At 31.3% G+C, this 25,382-nt stretch overlaps 1 protein-coding gene across 18 annotated transcripts in view; it reads left to right on the top strand.

Annotated features, from left to right (window-relative positions):
• LOC6570295 (twitchin) overlaps positions 1-25,382 on the top strand; it is a 60,516-nt gene that overhangs the window by 4,333 nt on the left and 30,801 nt on the right. For 2 of the 18 annotated variants that reach the window (XM_043215855.1, XM_043215869.1), the window contains exons 5-28: positions 194-335; positions 1,249-1,390; positions 1,490-1,690; positions 2,369-2,670; positions 3,611-3,834; positions 4,384-4,786; positions 5,139-5,803; positions 8,606-8,650; positions 9,126-9,248; positions 9,348-9,407; positions 9,615-9,713; positions 10,993-11,307; positions 11,405-11,530; positions 12,235-12,267; positions 12,564-12,737; positions 13,563-13,793; positions 15,434-15,607; positions 16,758-16,793; positions 17,936-17,968; positions 18,796-18,837; positions 19,658-19,805; positions 20,407-20,780; positions 23,639-23,764; positions 24,229-24,928. In XM_043215855.1, the coding sequence (XP_043071790.1) occupies positions 194-335; positions 1,249-1,390; positions 1,490-1,690; positions 2,369-2,670; positions 3,611-3,834; positions 4,384-4,786; positions 5,139-5,803; positions 8,606-8,650; positions 9,126-9,248; positions 9,348-9,407; positions 9,615-9,713; positions 10,993-11,307; positions 11,405-11,530; positions 12,235-12,267; positions 12,564-12,737; positions 13,563-13,793; positions 15,434-15,607; positions 16,758-16,793; positions 17,936-17,968; positions 18,796-18,837; positions 19,658-19,805; positions 20,407-20,780; positions 23,639-23,764; positions 24,229-24,928 (4,918 nt within the window). Of the gene's footprint in view, positions 1-193; positions 336-1,248; positions 1,391-1,489; positions 1,691-2,368; positions 2,671-3,610; positions 3,835-4,383; positions 4,787-5,138; positions 5,804-8,068; positions 8,361-8,605; positions 8,651-9,125; positions 9,249-9,347; positions 9,408-9,614; positions 9,714-10,992; positions 11,308-11,404; positions 11,531-12,234; positions 12,268-12,563; positions 12,738-13,562; positions 13,794-15,205; positions 15,260-15,433; positions 15,608-16,757; positions 16,794-17,935; positions 17,969-18,795; positions 18,838-19,657; positions 19,806-20,406; positions 20,781-23,638; positions 23,765-24,228; positions 24,929-25,382 lie in introns of those variants that run through there. The other 16 variants (XM_043215861.1, XM_043215856.1, XM_043215857.1 and 13 more) reach the window with 16 other exon arrangements.

The raw sequence follows: 25,382 nt of genomic DNA, 5'->3' as shown, positions 1-25,382 counted from the left end.
AAACGAAAAAAATATTGAAAAGAGTTAAAGTAATAATAATAATCTATTATATATTTATATTCTAGTTTAAATTTAACTTTAACAGTTAAATTTATATGCGTTTTTTTAAATTTTACATTTTAAATTGTGATTGAATTATTTATTATTAATTTGTAATTTAAATTTAATTTGAAATTTCACTTTATTTTTGCAGCTGACAATTGATAAGGATGTCCACTCGTATTTTGCAACACTGGAAATACTAAATGTCACAGTTGAGGATGCTGGCAAATACAAAGTGAATGCAAAAAACGAACTGGGCGAAAGTAATGCAACGATCAGCCTGAACTTTGACAGTAAGTCCTACTATATATATATTATATATAATATTTTTAAGTCCAATTTAAAATAAGATATTTAGGAAGTGCTCACACTTTACAGCACTGTTCTCAGGCAGGAAATCAAAGCGGGAAGGAAATTTTGCTCGGTTTGATTTCCTGCAATGCTATTAATTGATAATAAATTTAATTAATTGCTTATTTTTTACGCATCATGAATAAAGCTTCTTCTTCTTCTCTCTCCACTCAACTTGGATTTAAATGTTATTGTGTTAAAAATCATTACTTATATGAAAGGCTACAACTAACGGAAAGTAAACACATACATTTTGATCGTTTAACAAGCATAAATGCATAAATACATACACACACGCACACCCATATAGATATATATTTATACATATATTTATATATGTATATATATATTTATATATGTATATATATATTTATATATGCATATACAAATTAATCGATAGGCGAAAATAGGAATGTTTTGTAAGAAATAAGAATTAAATTGGAAACTGTAAGAAAATCAAAATATTTATTAATATTTGAATAATTTTTTATTGGAATATATAAAATATGAATAATGCACGATTACTCGATGTATACTTGATGTATTTGAATTGTAGTATGTGTCAGTTAAACTAATTAATAATTGTCAAAAAGGCAACTAATTGATATATTGGTATATAAATACCACACAAAGATATGTGCAATAGATATATTTGTATATATTTTGTGTAATTGTTAATTAAATTCATTTATAATCTGACCTGATAATTGTCAAAAGGGCAACAAATCGATATATTGATATATCGATAACCCATATTTCGTGTATAATATTTTAATTTGTATTAATATCGATCTACGATATGTATATAAGCACTCTCGTATATCACTTTGGATAATTGGTTGTTAAAATTCATAGGCGACGAGGCTCCCGTACCGGAGAGCACTGATGGAATAAAGCCAACGTTTACGGAACGACCCGTCATACGGCAGAGTGAGGATGGCGGAAATGTAACATTTGAATGTAGATGCGTTGGAGATCCCACTCCGACGGTTACATGGTACGAAATCCAAGCAATAAGCCTCTAATATAACCACCGATACATATCGATTAATCGCCTAAATATTACTTCTCGAAATAACTCCACCAATAAAAAAAGGTCACATGGCGAGACTGTTTTGAGTGAGGGCAAACGGTATCAAATGTCCCTCACACTGGATCAGAAACTATATCATATGGCCCGTTTAGAGATAAGCAATGTCGTCTCCACTGATCAGGGCGAGTACAAGGCTCTCGCCAAGAATAAACACGGCTCGGGCGTGGCAACGATTAATTTAAATTTCGAAAGCGGCTCGAAAAAGTAAGCCCCTCAACACACACACACACACACACACACACACACACACACAGACATAGTTGCGAAAAATACATAAATAAATAAATAAACAAGTTATGCATACATATTTTGAAGTGACAGAGTACCCCTAAAAAGAGAAAAAAAACATGATTTAATTTATTTATTTACTTAAAATAAAAAAATTAAATTCTATAAGCGCAGCAATTTGACGAAACTTAATAGTTATGAAATTGAGATACATAAAATTAACACCATTTTATTCAGCAAAATTTCAACATATTTAAATTTAATTAAAATGAAAATTAATACATTATATTATCGGAAAAAAGTGCTAAAATATATAAATCCTCATTTTATTCTCAATTTTTCGACTAATTTCAATTTAATTAAAATAAATATTAATAAAACAATAGGCGCATTTTTTGAAATTAGAAATAAATAAATAGCTGAAGAAGTTCATTACTCAAATAATTAAAAATATATATATTTACGAAAAAGAATTAAAAAAAAAAGAAATTAATTATTATATTATTAACTATCAACATTAAAAAAATAAAACTAGTACCTTGTAAGAAAAAATATCAGAGTGAAGCTATTATTTTTGCGGCAACTGTACATAACACACACACACACACACATGAAAGACAAATATACATCTTATAATTAATAAAATTTATGCAGAATACCGGATGGTAAGTCTCCGCGTTTCCCCAAGAAACCGACGATCCGCCAGGAGGAGGATATATTGATAATGGAATGCATACTGGAAGCACATCCGGTGCCGGACATAACCTGGTATTGCTCAGATAAGCAGATCGATGATAGCCAACGCACGAAAATGACCCGCAAGGCGATCACAAAAGATAGCTACATTCTGACTCTCGAGATACTGAATCCCACAAAGGAAGATGGCGGCAATTATCGGTGCAATGCCATCAATATGTTTGGGGAAAGCAATGCGAATATCGCGCTCAATTTCCAAGGTAGTGGTATTTCCTATTTACAAAAACCAAAAACAAATACTGCAACTAGTAATACCCACAATGTCCCATCGAATGGAATGCCCTTAACTCTGACTCTGACTCTGGCTCTCTCTTTCTCTACTTTAATTTAAAACAAAACTATGAATAAAAAAATTTATATATATACAGCAAATATATGTATACCTGTAGCATGTAAACTTAATTTAACACTTACGACACTTCACGCACACTCACGCACGCATTGAATCACAATCAATCAGTTCTTTTGCACCATTTTTCTAGCATGCATGTGAAATTTTTACTTAATGATTCCTCTGTTCAGGTACTTACTTAATATAGAAAATAAAATCGCATGGGATCTGCACTCGATTAGAGAATGAAAGACCCCTAGAATCTTTCCAGTCTTTCGGGTTTTTAGCAATAAATAAAATACATAAAAATTCTCATTTTAGTACTTTCTCAAATGTAAATAAAGAATAAATTAAATATTAGTTATTTTGTTAAATATAAAAATATTTGTACAGAAATATGTACTATTATTGAGAAATTTATAATTAATATTAAAACTACTTCTATGAATTTGTATAATTCCAATGACCAAAGAAATAATTAATTAAATAAATATGTGAACTTAAAAAAATTCTATTGTAAAAAATAACAGTGAAATTATAGATATTTTTTAACTTATTGTTGTAAATTTGAAAAGAAATATAATAATAAGCGCGTTCTCTTTTCCCTGAGTGCAATTCCTATAAATTTTGATTATTTCCAGTTTACAGCACACAAATTTTAGCAGTGTATGTATGCTTACTTATATTGCAAATTCTCAAAGTCCAATTAGTGCTTGCCAGATTGTAATTAAAATCGATATAAATATCGATTGTATATTATCGATGATCGATTATCGATTAATTAGAATTGTGTGTTTAATTAAAATCAGGTGCCAACGATGCAAATGGATTCGCGCCCTCTTTCATCGAGAAGCCGAGAATAATACCGAACGAGACGGGTACTCTGATAACGATGAAGTGCAAGTGCAAGGCGAAACCGGAACCGACGGTTACCTGGTACCGGGGCCAAGATCTCGTCGAGAAGAGCAAGAAAATCAAGATCAATAGTATTGTCATCGCCGAAGACACCTACGAGCTGACGCTGGAAATTAAGGTATATAAATAATTATAAATAAATGTAAATAGCTAATATAATAATAATAATAATTAACGAATGTTGCATAGACTGACATATATATTCAAGTTATTTATTTATTTGTTTATTTATTTAATGTCAACTAAAGTTAGTCGACAAATAGTAACAGATTGAATTAAATTATATTTAAAATTAAATTTAATACTACAAAAATATTTAAAAATTAGAAATTTTTATAATATTTAAATTCTATTTGTAATTCTATGTAATAATTAACAAATGCGGCTATTTATATTAAAGTTATTTATTTAATGTTAATTAAATTAAAACCCCTATTTTAAATTAAATTTAAATTAACTAAATAAGTTGTTGAATCTGCATTTATTAATCCGTATAAAGATATATTTAAAATAATTTATTTTTGAGGCATTTCACTTAATTCATATATTTATTTTAGTTACTCATTTCATTTATTAATTTAATTCATTTGTTTCATGAATTTTATTTATTTTATTTGTTTGATTTATTTCATTTATTAATGATTTATTTAATGATTTCGATTCATAGGATCCCGGCGCAACGGATGGCGGCACCTACAGATGCAATGTGAAGAACGAATACGGCGAATCGAATGCGAATCTCAATCTGAATATCGAGGCGGAACCGGAACCGGAAGGCGAAGGACCCACATTCATTGAGAAGCCAAGGATCATATCGGAAAACAATGGCAAACTAGTCATCATGGAGTGCAAGGTGAAGGCCGATCCCAAGCCGGACGTGGTCTGGTACCGCAACGGGGAGGTGATCAAGGACACCAGCAAGCTGAAGATGTCGATGGAGCAGCGCGGAGATCAATACTATATCAAGCTAGAACTGATTGATCCACAGCTGGAGGACTCTGGTCTCTACAAGTGCAACATCAAGAATACACTGGGGGAACTCAACGCAAATCTCACACTAAACATTGAGAGTAAGTAGAGAATAAACCAAAAATGTAATATATACTGATAGTTTTCTTAATTAATTATCATACTCAACAACTAATCACATAAATAATAATTGAATGAATTTATATATATACATATATATATATATATATATATAATAAATATTATTATTTTATTTCATATTATATATATTAATTCAATTATTATTTATGTAACTAATTATTTAATATGATAATTAATTAAGAAAATTATCTTTATACATATTTATGATATTATAATATATACATTAATAATTAAAAGAAGTATATTATAAATATTTTGTTATATTAGTATTATTTTACATGAATTACAAATTAACTTACCCCTGCCACACAGTTGTACCCGTGATCAAGGACAAGCCGAAGATCATAAAGATCATCAAGAAGCGGACGGTTGTTATCGAGTGCACAGTTGCCTCCAAGTTCGAGCCGAAGTGCACCTGGTACAAGGAGATGAATGTGGTAAAGGAGAGCAAACGGCTCGTTTACGTCGTAGAGAAGACGAAGGAGGGCGAGTTCGCCGTCAAGCTGGAGATCAATGAGGTGGAGGACAACGACAAGGGCGCCTATAAGCTGATAGCGAGCAACGAGAAGGGCGAGGCCGTGTCGCAAGTGGTGAATTTGGTGGATATACCCGAGGAGGAGCGCAAACCCACCAAACCAGAAATAGCTCGCAAACTAGTCGATCAGAAGGTGATCGAATCGAAGACGTTCGAGCTGTTAATCAGCTTAAAACAGGCGGATCGCAAATGCAAAATCGAATGGTTTAAGGGCAGCACCGTCATTAAGGAGACAAAGGATGTGACAACAACGTTTGATGGAACCACAGCCCGACTGACATTCAGCAGCGCCAAATCGGAGCATACCTCAAACTATAAGGTTATCGTTAGCAACGAGGCGGGCAAGGATGAGTCCAGCTGCAAGGTGACCGTCGAAAAGAAGGGCAAGAAGAAGGATGACAAGGAGGAGGAGAAGGAGGAGGAGGCCGAAAAGAAAAGCAAGGTAATTGAACAAAAACAAAAAGAGCAACAACCACTTGTACAACAAAAAGAAGAAGTCGTACAACAACAAATCGTACAACAGCAAGTCGTACAACAACAAGTTCAAGTCCAATTCGATAGCCAACAAGTTGTCAGTCAACAGCAACAACAGCAGTCAACTCTATTTGTAACAGCACAAAGTGAGCAGAAGCAGCAGCTTCAACAGAAATCAACCCTTTTAGTAACAGCACAAGTTGAGCAGCAACAACAAATCGTAAAACAACAAGTTCAAGTCCAGTTCGATAGCCAACAAGTTGTCAGTCAACAGCAACAACAGCAGTCAACTCTATTTGTAACAGCACAAAGTGAGCAGCAGCAGCAGCTGCAACAGAAATCAACCCTTTTAGTAACAGCACAAGCTAAGCAGCAACAAAAGCTCCAGTTCAAACAGCAACAAGTTGCGTTTAGTACGCAAAGTCAACAAAAGGTGGAGCAAGTCAAACAAGCAACGGTTAGTTATTTAAACAAAAACCCCTGCAAATTTTTAGTTAACTGTTATCAGTAAACTGCAAAATACTCCTCTAATTTTAAACGCCACCATGCAACTGTTATGCAACAGATCTGATAACTATATTCCCAATGCATGCATTGCAGACCTAAAATTGATAAATAAATATCAGAGAAAAGGCTGTGCGAACAATCAAATCGCTGACGAACATGTTCTACAGCAGCACACTGTTAAACCTATCATACAAACTGAGTTAGTTGCTTATGTTAAAGTACAAGCAGCTGTTATACGTATTACCACTAAGCAGACAATACATAGAGGCGTCAAATCGACAAAAAAAAAAATGGATCAGGTGGCTCTGGAGTCTCTGGGCGCAATTGTGCACAGACGGCGACGCGTCGAAAATGTTGCAGGGCTCAGCGTGTCGAGCAGCGAACGCAATTCTTATTTCGCTTGACTTCGCTGCGACAACATCGCGGGTAAATGAAAAACTCTGCCTTTTATGAGCATGGGTGCGAACATGTACTCATCCTTTCTAGTAGTATTGTCTGCTTAGTCGAATTACCTAAAGCTATTACCAGCAGACACTCCACACTCTATTGATTTCATAGCATGCAGCTTTTTGTTATGCAGCTGCAAACATTTTATTCAAAATCAGATTTTCATTAAACGTTCAGTTGTATTTGAAGCGCTTAGTTTGAAGATTAAAGTTTGTATATTTTTTTTATTTATGTCCAATATTTAGCTAGGAGTATCTTTGTACCAGATACCCAAACTAAAGACGGCTAAGCAAAAACAGAACAACAATTTGTCAGAGTTGAGCAAATCGAAAAATATTTTTGGTGTGAAGTTGACGCCTGTCAAACATGTTCCAACTGATGAGGTTCGCAACGAGTTCTGTTAACCAATACTATAATTTTTGATTGAAATTCACCACTATCTCTCTCTCTCTCTCTCTCTGTCTGTCTCTTTCTCTTCTATATCCACCTGCTATAGAAAATATTTAGTCTTAAATTTAATAATATTTCTGGATTTATAAATTCTACTCTTTTATGGTTTATCTATCGGACTTTTTCTTGTTCTGGACTATAACTGTGTATATTCTATGTATTCTATATATTTTTATGTATACTTTGTTATATATAAATAATAGTAACTAATCAATTTTAAATGTCTTCATTTGTAATTAATTTAATCGAAATATTTTTTGAGAAAAATCCTGTAAATATATATTTAATTTTTAATCTCTTTTACATTTTCAAATACTAACTCTTTTTGTGTCAATAACAAACACTGTTTACACAAACACAAACAATACAAAATACATTACACAACACTACAAAATAAATGAAAAAAGGTCGAAGAAGAGGAAGAAAATCTGAAAAAGGAACAAAAGCTGAAACAAGAAGAAGAAAAGCTGAAACAAGAAGAAGAAAAGTTAAAGGAAGAGGAAACGATACGAGAAGAAAAAAAGAAGGAAGAAGAAAAGAAAAAACAAGACGAAAATAAGAAGAAGGAAGAAGCCAAGAAAAAGGAAGAAAAGAAAATGGAAGAAGTAAAGATCCAGAAGGATGAAGCAAAGAAGAATGAAGAAGAAAAGAAACAAGAAGAAAAGAAGAAGGAAGAAGCAAAGAAGAAGGAAGAAGAAAAGAAACAAGAAGAAAAGAAGAAGGAAGAAGCAAGGAAGAAGGAAGAAGAAAAGAAACAAGAAGAAAATAAGAAGGTACAAGAAAAGCTTAAGCAAGAAGAAGAAAAAAAAAAACACGACGAAGAGAAAAAACAAATCGAAGAAGAGAAGAAGAAGGAAGAAGCAACACAACTGGCCGACAAACAAAAGAAAGAAAACGAAGCCGAAGAAAAGAAAAAGCAAGAAGAATATAACAAAAAGAAGGAACACGAGAAGCAACAAAAAGAAGAATATGCAAAGAAGACGCTCAATAAAAAGCAAGAAGAAGAAGCAAAGAAACCGGAGGAAAAGAAACCCAAAGAAAAAAAAGAAACACCGAAATCCAAAAAAGATGAATCCGAAATGAAAAGAAAACCAGAACAAGAAGGTGATGAAGAAGAAGAGGTAAGAAACCGAAAAATAGAGAGCGCAATATGTAAAAGGCTTACTTAGCAATTTATCGAAGATATATCGAAAATATATAGCTTATCGAAACACCCAGAAAACAAAACACAAAAACTAAAATAATTATTTGTTTATTGTTTATTTATTTTTCCCTAATTTTCATTCTTTTTGTTGCATGAATTAACAAAAATACATTAAAAATGCCAATTCCAATTTCTTAATAATATTTTTATGATCGTTTGTAGCAAGGAACTGCGGAACAAATTGCTCTCAAAAAGGTTGAACGCAAAGTAAGTTAATGAAAAAAAATAATTAAAATTAATTCGTATAAATTTAAATATTTACACAAATTAAAAATTTACACTACACATAAAATATAATATAATAATAATAAACAAATTGACAATACAATAATAATAATTTAATACTGAAAACCTTTTGTGGTACAGCCAAAAATATTTTATTCTTCATTTTTATTTACTTAATTTATTTTTTTGTAAGAACTATTTTTTTTATATTTTTTTTTTTTGGTTAAGTAAAAAACTTTTTTCTATACATATTTGTTTAATGTTTGTCAACCTGTAATTTTATTAATTTTAATATTTTAACATTAAATACAAGAACTCCAGAAACGAATAGTATTATTAAATTATACTTAAAGAAAAGTTTTTTTTTGACGAGAAAAACATTTTTTGGTTTTGTAATTTTGATGTCTAAATTTTTGTCTAAATGTCATATTGTTTGTTGTTGTCTCTGTCTAATAAGGCCAGTGTTGTGTCACTCCAAGAGGAATCCATTTCCGAGGTGCGTCGCAAGTCGATAATTAAAACGCAGCAGGAAACAACGGAAGAGGATACAAAAATGGTGTCCAGAAAATCATCGCTGGCGGTAAGCAAAAAAGCAAACAACAAACAAAATATCACAAGAAACCCCCTGTTTACCACCGTACACCCTGTCTTTGTTTATTCACAACTAACAAAAAAATAGATTGAAGATTCCGTTTCGGAATCGCGTCGCTCATCTGTGGTGGATAAAAAGGCGCTTGAGGTGAGTCTGAAATCTGAAAACGTAAGCATATTACGTGTAACGCATTACGTAAGCGTAACATTTATTCGTTATTTATTTTATACGTTTGTTAGAGTTATTAGTAATAGTAGCTAAGTAACCTAACGTAACACTTAACTTAATAGTTTCTTTTTATAAGTGCAATTTTTATATAATATAAAAATAAATAAAAATAAAAATATTCCCAAGCAATTGGAGAGCAAACAAATCGATGCCAACAAAAATCCGCAAGCTCTCAAGGAAGAAATACCAAAACTGAAACCGGCCGAGAAACGACGCGTTTCAAAGGTGAGCGATGATAAAAGAATATAACAGAAGAGCAGAAAAAACGGAACAACGCTCAGCAAAAGCTTATTTCTTCAATGATTTAAAACAACTGAGCTTCAAAGCTTTTACTCTCTTTCGCTCTCTTTTCAAACTTTTCACTGCAAATTGTTTTTGACTAACAAACGAATTTTGAACTTCACTTACAGCACAGCAAAGACGATCTGGGGGGGTTTTGTTTGATTGATCGAACTTCGAACTTTGCTGCATGCAAACAAGAAGCGCAGTTCGAACTTTCGCTATTAGCACTAAATAAATATGTAAGCAAATTTCCCTTTAGTCTTTCAGGTTCTTGTATCCAGAGCGTGATCTGATTGCTGAACGAAGAGAATTGCTTTTCGATCGCTCTTTTCACTCGTACGCACTTCGCATTGCATTCGTTACGAAGCTCTCAGCAAGCACGTAACGGAGTTATAATGCAAGTGCACAGAGTCGCTCATTACACGCAGGAAATTTCGCTCTTCGCTGTTCGCACTCCACAGCGCAACATATGCCATCAAATCCGTTTCTTTAGTCTTGCATTCCTGCTGCTAACTGACTCTTTCACCTACGCTCACAAGAAGTAGGTAACGCCACTTGCACGTTCTGCGCTAATGAAATCTAAGCAGTGCAATTATTAGTTGAATGCTGGAAGGGGTAGGAGGCATTAAGCTTCTTCTATTTTCGCTGCACATTAAATGGGAAATGTAAACATATGGGAATCAGAACTTTTTATGCAATCCTTGAATTGCAAATCAAAATAAGCTAATGACTTGGTATATTTATTTTTTAGGGCTGATGCTGTTCATTTTTATAATCTATATCTATCAATCTATCTAACTTATAAACTAATTAACTCTCTATTTATTTATCTATATATATTAATTAATATACCTATCTATCAAATATATATATATCTATATTTGTATTTTTATCTATCTATAGCCAATGCTTTTATCTATCTACTTATATCTATTTATCTAACTAACATAACTATCTAAATATCTATATCTACATCTATCTCTCTATCTATCACATATTTATTTCTATATCTATTTATCTGTCTATCTGTCTATCTCTGTGTAACAAAAAAATGTGTCTTATAAACATTCATTTGCGAATAATACAAAAAAAAAATCTATTTTGCCTGTCTAACAACAAAAATTGGAATAAAATACTAAAACTACTGTGTATTTTGTACTCGTTACTCAATACTCGTCACTCGTTACTCCTCACTCGATACTCGTCACACAAACAATCCTAGCCGATGGAAGAGGCAAAGCCCGCCGAAGAGTTGCCAAAGCTGCGCAAAACTTCCGTCGCCCAGCCGAAGGAGGAGTCCAAAGCCGATGCAGCCAAGCCGAAGGCGAAGGCAAAACCGAAGGCCAAACCGAAATACGAAGAGTTGCCCGAAATACCCGATTACGAGCGACCCGAACTAGAAAAATATGAGAAATCTGATTTTGTGCCGAGCGATTTTGCACGCGATTTGGAAATACCAAATAAAATGGAGAAACCGCTGGTGGAAACGCCTAAAAAGGAGGCGGAAAAAGCACCACAGAAAAATGGACTGCCAATGGTAAACTTATATACACACACATAAGTGTTATACATATGTGTATATGTATGTCTGTCTTTTTATTTTATGTTACGTGTTTGCGTGTTTGGTATGAAAGAAATCGGAGATTGTCGAACAGCCGATGGAGGAGCCGAAGGGTCTCAAGCTTGGCAAAGGCAAACTGCCTAACGACGAAGACACGAGGGATGGTGCAACCCTAAGACCCGTTATTGTCGAACCAGAGGTGAGTTTCCTTACAGTTGAGGCAAAAATAATAGCAACACTCTCTCGTATAATTAATCTCGAAATAAAATACAAACAATTAAAAAAAATAGTTGAAGTTAAATTACAAATTAATATTGAATATTATATTGAAATTCAAAATAAAGAAATATTTAGAAGATTATTGTATATTATTATTTATTTATTTGAATGAATAATGAATAAAATGAATGTGAAAAATAATAATCAAAATTAAGCAGTCATTTTGGTATATAAATATTATTTAAGTAAATGCACGGAATTACCACATAGTAGTAATAACTAAATAATAATAATAAATAATAACAATATATTAAAAATCAACATTGGAAGAGACAGCAAAGCTAAAGCTTTTTTTTTCAAACGTGAAAAAAATATCGTATAGTGGTGCTATAATTATTGCCGCCACTGAAATATATGTGTAATTATATGTTATATGTATAACAGAGAAAGAAAGCCGAACCAACTTGAGCGGATACTAGTTTAAAGATTGGCTCGAACATATTCGTTGCAGCACTCTGTTATATAGCTATGTTAGTTATAATAATACGTATAATACGTATTCCATAAATTTCTTTCGCCATTTATATTAAGCACATTCAAATTTCCTTCCATTTAACGCCCCCACCTCCAAATCCAACCAACAACACTCAACTCGAACACAACTCAAACACGCTCGAAATGCAGAAAGACAAGCAAAATGCAGACGCTGATAACGAGGTAAGTGAAAAATATATTAAAAGTGACTGCCAAAAAAAAAAGTATTAATTATCGAATATATTTAGTATTTATATTTAAAAAATTTATTTGGCGTTCGTATTTAATATATACATGTAAAACAAACATATTTAAAATAAAATATACATTAATTTAAGCTTAACTGAGAAAATGAGTCTGGGAATTATGAAAAAAAAAAACAAAAAAAGAGTTCAATGAAATAAATTAAAAATATGAAAAACTTCGATAATAAAAATAAAAAATTTCAAATTAAAAAAAAATAAAAATAAATATCGCAGGCCGATAAGCCATCTCTGATGGATATAATCAGGCAGCGACGTCGCTCTTCTGTCCGCAATCTGATGACCAAGGAACCAATAAGAAACGAGTCCTTCCTTGGCGTCGTCCTCAAGCCAGTCATAAGAGATGCCAAAGAGCAAGCAGAACCCCAACAAGCCAAGCAATTACTTAAGGTAACAAAGAAAAAACAACGCCTTCAGCTCTCTCTTCAATTTCTCTTTTCACTCTCTTAAAATTCTCTATCTCCCTCTCACTCACTCTTTCTCTGCCTTCTCACTTTTTCTTCTAAGTTATCTTCTTCTTTTGTCTAGCTTCAATATTGTTGTTTTCTTAATTTTTCTATTTGGTCTTCTCTCTTTCCTACACTACACTACTAAATTGTGGTGTAAATTGTATTGCCTTCAAATATATATATAATAATTAATAATATATACATATTTTTGTCTTCATATTTCTATTTTTGCCCTAACTGTGATATTTTTAGCATTCTTTTTTCTCTTTTCTACACTACACTAAAAAATGCGAAGAAATTTATATTAAAAAGTATAAATATATATTTTGCCCTTAATTTTTTTATGTTGTACAACAAATTCTAGTTTAATTTTTAGTATGCATTTTTTAAATTTCTTTTGATCTATTTGTATGTTTAAAAATGCATCAATTGCATCATAGCATTTATGTAAGAGACTTCAGCTGGGAACTGGTTCATTTATTTTGAGCAGCTTTGTGCAGCCCTTAATGATTTTCTCTCTCTCTCTCTCTCTCTCTCTCTCACTCTCTCTGTCAGACACATTTTAGACTCTCTCTCTCTCTCTCTCTCTCTCAAAAATTTCTCTTCAATATTCGGAGGTGCTTTTTGTGATGAATTGAGCACTACTTCTCTATCTGTCTCTTTCTCTCCCTCTCCCTTTCTCTCTCTCCCTCTTTCTTCTTCTGCCTCGCATATAATTTTCCACTTGATCAATTTACGAATATATATTTTCCTGGGCTTTGTTAAGGCAAATGCCACGGAGCAATTTAATCCGACGAAGGCGAGCAAAGCGCAAATATCGGATTTGAAAAAACCCGAGGGCCTGGCAACCCTAGTCGATGATTATAAGCGGCCGCAGTTAGAGAAATATGAACGTACCGATATCGAGAAATCGAAGCCAGAGAAAACCACACCAATCATTATTCCCCCGGAACCCCAAAAGACCCCGGAACTCAAAATATCCGATGAAAATCAAAAGGTAAATTTTTAGCGACCATTTTGCCATACATATTAGTATGGTAAATGGACAGAGTTGCCACGCAATGGTAATAAATAAATAAATCAATAAGAACAAGTTATAATAATAAATATAAATAATAATATCCGATGAAGATCGAAACGTAAATTTAAAGCGGTGCTGACAACTTGCTAGAAATATTAGTATGGCAAAGTTGCCACATAATGGTAATAAATAATAATAAATAATCGTAAAAATTACAAATTAATAAAAAATTTAATCACAAACATAAATAGTAAATATGAATATCAGTAATAAATAATTAAACTAAATTTATAAATTAAACACCGCTAAAGCAAAGAATAAACTGACTTAGAATTAATAATAATAATAATAATAATAATAATAATAATAATAATAATAATAATAATAATAATAATAAATAATAAATATAAATAATAAATCTATCTAGATAAAAATTAATAATAATTATTATTATTAACAACAATAAAATATAGATGTATAATAATGATAAATAATAATAAACATTAAAACTTAAATATAAAAATATACCAAAACACACAAAAAAACAATCAAATAATCATATAAATTAATAATAAATCCAATTTTGACTAAAAACCACAAGCAGGAAATGATAATTCCAGACAGTTATTTATTAATTGCAAGCGATTATTATTGGTGAATAAACACAGAAAAAAAAAACAGAAAAAGAGCCTTAACAGATCAGTTTCCATTTAATTTTAACATTTATTTTATTTGTTGAAAATATAATATCTTTGCTCTTTCATAAATATCTCTCTATATATATATATATATATATATATAGTGTTATAAATATATGCCGTGTGCACATCTATTATTAATATTCATATTTATATATATATATTATGTGATATTAGCTGCACAACAAAAATAAATGCGAGCAAACAAACCAATATATATATTATGTATATATATATATATATATATATATATATATATATTGTATAGTTTTTAGCAGAATTGGAGGCTGATTTCTCATTTTTCTCAAATATTTATATATATATATATATATATATATATATATATTTATTTTTTTTTCTGATGCGTTTGCAAATAGCATATAGATAACATTTATATTTTTATATTTTTAATGTGCTGAAAATCTTTTGTCATATATATATTATGTATATATATATATATATATATATATATAGCACACCTCAGAAATATCTAACCAAGAAATATGTTTGATGTCTGTCGCCGCCTGTCGCTCATGACAAACGGTTCGAAAATTGTTCTGAAAAATTTGTCAATGGAAAAACGTGAAAAATAAATATATATATTCAAAAATAACTTCATAATGTAAATGTGTAAAAAAAAAAAAATTGGTCAAACAAAACGACAAAAGTAATTAGCACATTATCGATAAGCGTTAATCGATAGGAATGGCAAGCAGAACCAGCATTAAGGTTACCGTAGTACCGGTTCGTATTATGGACAATATCTTTTACTCATTTTGGCATGTCACAAAAAATTACAAATCGACTACAAAACAGACACACTGCTAAACATTACACAGTTATGTTTATATATATATATATATATGTATTTATTTTTTTTTACATATATGTATTTATTTTTAAATATTTATTGTTTAGGATGACAAACCGAAGATGTCCAAAATGCAGCCGCCGGCGCCGGGTGAACCGCCCAAAATCGAGGTCATCCGCGAGAAGCGTCCATCCCTGGCACCCGAAGTTCCCAGTCGTCGTGGCTCATTGGTACCGCCCGCCGACACCGGTCGCCGTCCTTCATTGATCATCAATGACGAGGTAATTTCATTGTCTCTCTTTCTCTCTTTCACTCATTGCCATTTTATTACCTTTTTATCCACCAAAGCGTAGATCTCGCTTTTACTTAGTTTGCATTATTTGTATTATATATATATTTAATTTACATATTTTATATTGCAACAAAAAATGGTAGCTGTTTGATTGCAAATTCAAACTTGCGCGGCTTATTTACAATTAGACTTAAGCGCGCGTCTATTGTGAATGAAGTCGCACTTGTTCGCTTTAAGATCTTAACGAACGTTTTGAAATTTAAATTTACGGGGCTCAAATTAGACATTGCGCAAACCTGTGAATGAACTCGAATTTGTTCGCTCCAAGAACTCAAAAAAAAAAAAATATATTTCAATCAGTTTTGTAATCTGCACATAAACATTTATATAAATAAACATAGATTATATATAATTATGTTAGATATACTTATTGATATATTGCTTATTGTAAATATATCAAATTTAAAGTGTACAATTTGAGTTAAGTAAATTGATTTGTTTAAATAGCACTAGTTCGACATGCTAGGTCCTGTTCCAGTTCAAGGGTAGTTCCATAAAATATATTGACTTGCATATAGCAGTAGATAGCTATCGATTTTTAAATAGCAAACAGTATTTAAAATATATTTAAAATTTTGGATAATCGATAACCGATAACTGTTGTTGCCTGTATGTAAAACTGAGTAACCGTTTATTAATTGTGTAGCATTTATTTATTACTATTTTATTGAGTAGCTGGTAGATTGTACCTCACATTGTATTTTGTACCTAATCAGTTACATGTCTATATCAATATATATCTTCCTGTTCCCTTCTATGTACCTACCATGTATGAACTAAAAAAACATACAATCGAATCGAACATCGAATTGAATCGAACACCAACACTGTTAACAAAACACACCTACACCTGTCTGTGTCAACTCAACTCAACTCAACTCAATCGAACTCAACTCAATCACGCAATGATCGATGGGCCCCCCCCCCCAACCCACAAACGAACCCTCTACCATACATACAACCAACGACCAACCGCAACTACTTGGCATATTTGCACACATACACACACACACATACACATAAACGCACGCACGCCCACACACACATATATATATATATATATGAATGTATGAGCACAGAAGAAACTCCGCCCAGGCGAAGTGATGGACACAAGGGTAAGAATTATTAAAAATACAAAAAAAAAGCGTAAATATGGATTATATAGGTATACAAAAAATACAATATGTATTTAAGTTATGTAATTGGATAGCCATTTATCTATTAATTTTACACACAACACATACAAATAAAAAACTGCAATTTCAGTTTTTGCTCTCCCTCTCTCTCTCTCATCTCTGCTTCTTCTCTTGTGCATATGAAAGTTGCAAGATAGCTTAGTCTTCTGCTTGTTTACACAAACGAGAGGAGAGAGCGAAAGCTATAAATAGAAGCTCGCCATAAAAACGCATACACACACACACACACACACGTATATATATATATTTAAATGTGCATAGATGATTATGTCTGAATGTATTTATGTATGTATGTGTGTAATTATGTATTGGTTTTTTTTTTTCGTTGCCCTTCAAATTCATATTCCACAAACTGATGTACAATTTATGCAAAACATAAAAATAAAAAAAATATATGTATGTATTTTAGGCTGTGCCCGCAATAAGAAACGCAATACATAAATACACACATAGCTGTAATATGCATGTGTGTATTTATATTGACCTCAGCCTTTTAGATAGAAATGAACGGCTGCAATAAAAATACACACACATATAAACACATATTTAAAATTTACATAATTACACTTAATTGGGCTCAAGTTTAATAATTGCGTTCGCTGAATCGCAATTCAGTTGTTCGCCGTCGCGCTTAAAGAAGACAGCAATAATAATAAGAGAAAGCAGAAAAAAGGATTATTTGCAGCCTTGCGATATGTAACAAGGAGTAAGCACTAAAATAGCACTCGTTACTCGATACTTGCTACCAGCAGCAGGTAAGCAAGGTTTTATCGCAGCCTTGATCGTTTTCACTTACGCGATATGTGGCAAGAACAACTGAGAGTAACCGTTACCCACTAATAATCCACGCACTTAGAGAGGCCTGTGGCAATATTTACTAGATGGGAGTGATGGGAGTTAATTAGAGAATTTCACCATAAACACACACACCAACACACACATTGCATACACAATAAATTAGTTATTAAATATCCCAATTTCTCTCACCAATCGATCGCATTACAAAAAACGAATTAAACAATACAAATTTTTAATTGTATTTAAATAAATGCATATTACAGTTGTTGAGGCCAGGCGAGGTTGGTGAAGGACAGGTGAGAGTTAGCTCTGCTTCTTCTACTTCTATTTCACATATACGCGGTAGCAAATTTGGTCGCATATTCACAACATACATACACCCTCACACATACACACACATAAGCAGCATTCCACACTCATTACTTGCATACCATTTGTGAGCTCCAATTAGTAGTAGAATAATAATAAATAAAATAAAAATAATAATTTTGGTAAAAAACTAACACAAAATTAGAAGTATTGCTTAAAGAAATCACACACGTACATATACATATGCATACCATATCCATTTCATTTTGTAGTTTGCAGCCTATCGATTAGCGATACTCGATATCATTCGAATTTATCGGTAGAAATGCAGCCCAAAAATAAAAGTTGAGGCTGCAGTTTTTTTTTAATGTTTATTCTGGTTACTAATCTGTGTATGAAAATCGAAAATCGATTAATTGCCTGCTACTACATATTAATAACGACTGAATTAAAAAGTGCAACAAAAAATAAAATGGAGCACTTTTAAATTCGAATATAAAATATCAAAGCAACCGATATGATATATTTGATTTGATTTCGATGAATTTGCATTAAACTAAGCGAAATATCAGGAAATTGTCTAGAAAGAATTTAAAGAAAAGTAATTTAATTATAAGTAATAGAAAGAAGAAGAAATTTAATAGAAATTATTATTTATAGAGGTGGGTTTTTGTCTTTCATGTGTAATTAATCGACATTCGATTGCCATTCACTCTAAAATGCATGAATCAATGAATGAATAAATATATCTTAGGTATAAATATATATTTATATACACACACTTCTCTATTTTCTTGGATCGTGGATCGTGTAGCAAAAGCAACAGCGACCTGGCGAAATGGGGGATACGAAACAGGTCTTAAATTGTTGATCGATTAACGATCACATTTATAATTTATATACTCTATGTTATCGACTTGAACACTGGTTGAATACTTTTTCAACTTGTTATCGCTTGCTTACATTCCTGTTGGTCACTGATATTATCTATATATATCTATCTCTTTCTCTCTTTATATATATATATATATAGACATTAAGGTGTATATAACATTTCGAGATTCATATTTTGTAAATACAAAATACGATATTCCTATATATATGTACTATAAATATATATATATATATACTATTCCTATATATCATTCGATAGCTTTAAATATTTATGTAAATAATTCTCGTATGTGTTTCTTTTGTTGTATATAAAAGGGTATATTAAGGGTATTATTTATAGGCGTCTGTCTAATAAAATATATATATATATACATTTATACATTTATACATTTTAAGTTACATTTCGTAATTAACTTTTAATCATTTACAATTAACCAAAATAAAAAAGACTTGTAATCATAGTTACATTTTGCAACCCGTTACAGCGTCAAGTATTTATTAGTTACCAAATATATAATGTTGTAGTTGTTGATTGTTCAGTTATTATTATTTTCTTTTTTTCAGTAGTTGGCATTTATTTGAATCCTTTACCCGTTTTTTTATTTTCTGTTTTTTTTTTGTTGTATATAATCCGTATTTTGATCAAATTTCAATCGAATTTTAATATATGTATTTTAAAAAGCACACATAATTGTTTTCAACTAATTTTACATTTCTGTTTTGTCTGGCTTTGTGCGTGTTTATTGTGTGTGTGTGTGTGTGTATTTATTATATAACTAAAGCGGAGACGTCCTTCGATCGATGTGCGCAGACCGAGCGTTCAGGATTTGGAGGATCTAATCAATAAGCCGTCGACGCCATTGAAAGATATCGGCGATGGCTGCCCCCCAACAATTATCGATGTGCAGGAATCCTATTCGGCGGTCGAAGGTATGTTTTAAGTACTTACAATTCGTATATTATATATACAGTAACCACAACTGTGATCCCACGTTCAATGTAAGTGTGAATTACACAGTTCGAGTTAAATATTTTCAATTATACAAGTCACAGCTAAATATTTAAATACTTAAAACTATACAGTCACAGTTACAAAGACCCAATTGCAGAGAAACAGTTACTTATACTCTATATTATATATTTACAAAATTGCTGTCTATACACATTGTACGTTTGCTCAGTAACAGTTAATAAATGACAGTTACACACAGCCAAACTTATATGGTTATTACACAGATACACAGTCGCACCTACTCAGTCACATTTACAAATTTACAGTCTATATTCTACATTTAAATTTGCATTTACTCATTCACATTTACTCATATACAGCTATTCAGTCGCGCTTACTCAATCACACTTACTCAGCCACACTTACCTATGCTCTATTTAGCACTTTTACCCAGTTACAATCTATACACATGCAAAGTAACACTTGTTCTATTTGTACTCTCTCCTTATATACATGTACCCGTCACTAACCCAAACCCATCCCGTGTGTATCTTTTGTGCCCTTTCCCTTTTTGTGTAGACTCGACTGCGTATCTTACGGTCGGAGTCGAGGGCAGTCCAGCGCCGACCTTCAAGTTCTACAAGGGCGTTAGCGAGATCCTCGAGGGCGGTCGCTACAAGTTCTTGACGGATGGGCAGACGAACACGATCACGCTGTGCATGAGGAAGTGCAAACCGAACGATGAGAGCAAATACAAGATTGTCGTATCGAATATACACGGCGAAGATTCGGCCGAGATGCAATTATATGTTTCCGATTCGAGTGGCATGGATTTCCGTGCGATGCTCAAGAAACGTCGTTATCAAAAATGGGACAAAGATGAGCAGGATCCCAATTGGGGTGATCTCAAAGAAACTGAAAAACCATTGCCGGCTTTAAAGAAAGTCGAAAGGGTAAGAAATACAAAAAAGCAGCTAAAATGAAGAAAATGCAGCTAAAAATGAAGAAAAAGCAGCTAAAAATTCAGCTAAAATTGAAGCCGAAGCAGTTTTTAATAATTCGCTTGGCTTCTGCCTAAAATTCACATTTGCTTCAATTACTCACTTAATTAATTAATTACTTGCCCAGTTGCAGTCAAGGTGTTGAACCGGTTCAAAGGAACCACTAACCGCAACTTGATAATCATTAAAGAATATTAAGCAGTAATTAATTATCATCAGAAGTTATTCAAGTAATGAAAATATTAATTCATTATGCATTATTATATGTATCAGAACCTTTTAACTTCTATCATTTCATCGGAATCAGTTCGGTTCAGTTTGACACCCTTAAACTTTATATATGTATGTACGTGTTAAAAACTAAATGTATTAATTTCAGTGTATTCCCAACAAACAAAACACAATGCGAACAGTTAGGCAGCGATATCTTAGATATATGTTTTGGTTTATTTAGATGTGAAAAATTTTTAGGAATTTAATTCAAGTAAAGAAATATATTTTAATATAAAATATAACATTTGATTTTCATTCAGAGCCAAAACAATTACACCAGGCAGCAGAGTTTTCATTAATTTATTTTTTTTTCATTACATTTATATTAATTTGTTTTTTTTTTTTAATTTATTATTTATTTACTTAATTTTTTTTTTCGTTATTGAATCATTTTCTTTATGAATTAAAAACAGGCTTTTCATGAATTAGTTTATTTGATTATATATACATATATATATTTATTTATTTATTTAATTTAAATATTTATTTATTTATATTTTTATTTCGTTATCAATTTATTTATTTATTTACTTTTTTATTGGGTTGCCTAATTTTAATATTAATTTCAAGGCAGAAATAGAGTACATCAATACATCAAGATGTTTATTTTATGATATCAGCAATAAACAAAAAATAATACAAAGTCTACATTGGCGAAAAATTATTATCAATATTTCCAAATTTTCAATTTGTGAGTCTGTCTTCAAGTACTCTTACTAGCACATCAATAGCTCAATCAAGATGATTATTTGATGATCTCAATATACAAATTTTAAATTTGACTCGTGAAAAGTTATTGAAAGTTATTTAAGATAATTCCAGTAATAATTCCAGTCAAGATAAAACAGAAATTGTCAATTTATGATATCTGCAAGTATTTTAGTCGCACATCGCATATCGCTGAATCAAGATGATTTTTATTATATATGTGTATATGTATATAATGCAATACAGGCGCCAGCATCACGTAGACCATCCCTAGCCGATCTGATCCCCGATTGGCCGACGTTGCATCCGTTTCGCCGTGAGGAGGTGCGCTCTATTTATTCCGAGATACCTAAAAAATTTATATAAATCAAAAATATATATATAAAAAAGAAAGATATATTTAATAACTATATATATATATTTATTTTGGTTGTGCAGCCGATTTTTGTCTTTTTTAAGTATGAGACTTTTAAATAGGTTTCATTCAACTGAAAATAAGAGTACAGCAGATGGCGTTCGGTTCAGTTTTCCAATTTTCCAATTAACTCTAATAATGGAATATATTTTCTTGTTCTCTTGACTATCCGCGTATTCTTTACGGCGTATTTGCATTTTGTTTTTATTCCCATTTGGCACACGTACACACATACATATTGCTCTACATAATACTTTGATTTTATTTTTTTTGTTAACATTCATGTGTTCTTTTTGATCAATTTGCTATCGGTTATCAGAATATATAATATATGTATATATATTTGAATACGATATACGATACTCGATATACAAAGAAAATGAATCACATGGTTGCATTATGATGCATTTTAGTGTTTTAACAGTTATAAATATACAGATCGTCAATTTTTTGAACGATTAATTAAATCTTTTAACTGTTAACCATTAAATTAAAAATTTTGCAGTCCATTTTGCGTACATTTAAAATGGAAGTGCTAATTAAAATAGCTCGAATTTGTCGATATAAAGTGTGTACTAACCATTTTTCAATTTATTTATTTATTTAAGTAAGACAAATTTAAATTTCAAATTTAAACCCAAAATTGCCAAATAAATATTATAAAACTAAAAGACAAAAGAACTAAAAACTGTCCAAATTTTAAAATTGTTTTTATTAAAATGAAAGTTAGAAATTAAATAAATAAAATAATAATGATTTTAATTAAAATTAAAGCTACAAATTGAATGATATAAAATAGAAAGCAAATAGCAGTTTTTAAATTTTAAAAAGGCTTTTAAACATTAAAGAAAACAATTAGCTTAATCAAAATTAAAGTTACATATTAAAAAAAATTAAGTCTCTAAATTAAATGAGTAAATCTAAAAGAGTACGTTTAAAATGGTTTTAAATATTCCAAAAATAGTTGTTTAAAAAGTAAATATATAGATGTATATGTTTGTGGCACGCTATATCGACAAATTTGAAAATATATAAACATATATGGGTACACAGGTACTTGCTAAACTACAATTGCAAGCATCTAATATCAAGCGAAATATTGTTTTTTGAATATTTTGTTTAATTTTGCTAATGCATTATTTTGCATAGTGTAATTATATTAGATGTAATCATACCTTTTCATTACCTACTGTAATAATGAATAGCACACGGTTGGGACAATTGACAACGATTGATTGTATCGATAACTGTGCTAGATATTATTATCTTTTGAGATTTGAATGCTAAATAATTGTATATCGATTTTTTATTGTCGTTTTGATGTCTTTACCCATTTTTGACAACGAAAAAAAAAAAACAAACAAAAAAAAACAAATAACAACATCGATAATAATCGATAACAACGACAACGCAGAAGGTAGAATCGTTCCTTAGTCCACTAATCGATCAGTTCGCTAAGGAGGGCAAGGATAAGAAGGTTGTATTTGAGGCGAGATTCAGCAAACCCAATTGCAAACCCAAATGGCTATTCCGCAAGGATGTAAGTATTACAACAAATAAATCCCAATAAAATGGATATGTATTTTGAAGAGCTGTTTTTCAGTTATATACAGTTGCTTTCAAAATAATAGCATTTAATAAAAATATGACTTAAATCTTCTTTACAATATCAATGAAAAAATTCATTAAAAAACAATTGTTTTCCAAATTTATCTAGTTTTTCGAAATATTATTTAGCTGAGAAAACATTACTATTATTCCACTACTATTATAATGATCAATTTCAATAATCCTATTAATAGAAAATGAATATAGCAACAATCAATATAAGAACTCCATTTATTTGTTTTGATAGCAATGCCAAGTTTTAATATTTACTTATCTTTTAAATTAAATGTTCCTAGTTTTTCAACTATATTTGAGGTATTTGTAGTTATTTTGACCACAGCTATATATACAATTATTAACATTATAATATATTAAATTATGCATATCTCTTAATAGGAAGTTTTCACAGGCAGCAAATTCAAGTTCAAGCAAGAGAATGATACATATCAATTGATTATTACCGCACCCAAAGTCGACGATACGGGCAAGTATACAATTGAGATCGGTGGCGTCTCCAGCACTGCGTTCCTCAACGTCGAAGAAGCAGATCCTTCGTACAACTTCACCAAGCCGCTCAAGAAGAAGCTGGAAGGATTCACCAGGCACGAGACGACTTTAGAGTGTTCGGTTAGCAGCAGCATGGCGAATGTGCACTGGTTCAAGGATAATAAGAAAATTGAATCGGATGACGCTCGCTTCCTGATCTCCAAGGACATCAATGGCAATCTTAAGCTGATTATCAAGGAGTCCGTGCTAGAGGATTCCGGCCAATACAGATGTCAATTGGACAAGCAGCCGGACAAGACGGAATGTGCCCTGAAAATAATCGAATATCCGTATAAATTTGTCAAGGTTTTGAAATCGCAGCAGTGCATCGAGAAGGATACGATTACCTTGGCCTGCGAGCTGGATGATGCCCAGGGCGATGTGCAGTGGTTCCGCAACGATGAGGAAATCAAACCCGACAAACGCATGCAGGTCATCAAGGATGGCCGCAAACGCAAGCTGGTCATCAAGGACTGCAAGGTCACCGACGCAGGACAATTCAAGTGCACCACGAATGCCGATAAGACGGATGCCGAAATTATCATCAATTGTAAGTACAACTGTTCATAATTCATAAAATGTATAAATTATAATTAATATATATAATTTAATAAATATAAAATAAAAAGAAAAAAATTGATCTGCAAATAAACCAATATAAATGTATGTAAATTTGTTAATAATTAAATAAGAAAATTGATAATTGAAATTGATAAAAAATACATATAAACAAGAAATTTAAATAAGAAATAATAAACCGAAACATATTTGTATAAATAAATAAATATAAATTACAAAAAAAAAAAAAAAATTGATCTGCAGCAAGAAATATATTTAAAATAAAGTTGCCCATATATAAATAAGAAAATTGATAATTAAAATAATTTAAAAATTTAAATATATATATAACCAAAAAGTCAATTTAAAAAAAAACCAACAAAACAGAAAATAAATAGAAAGTTTACCTTTTGCTAATAAATAATAACTAAAAATAATTTAAAAAA

Source organism: Drosophila grimshawi, unplaced genomic scaffold (assembly GCF_018153295.1).
Source record: "Drosophila grimshawi isolate 15287-2541.00 unplaced genomic scaffold, ASM1815329v1 contig_80, whole genome shotgun sequence".
Classification (NCBI taxonomy): Eukaryota; Metazoa; Arthropoda; class Insecta; order Diptera; family Drosophilidae; genus Drosophila; species Drosophila grimshawi.
Note: the sequence above shows the minus strand (reverse complement) of the source record. Positions and strands in the feature narration are given on the sequence as shown.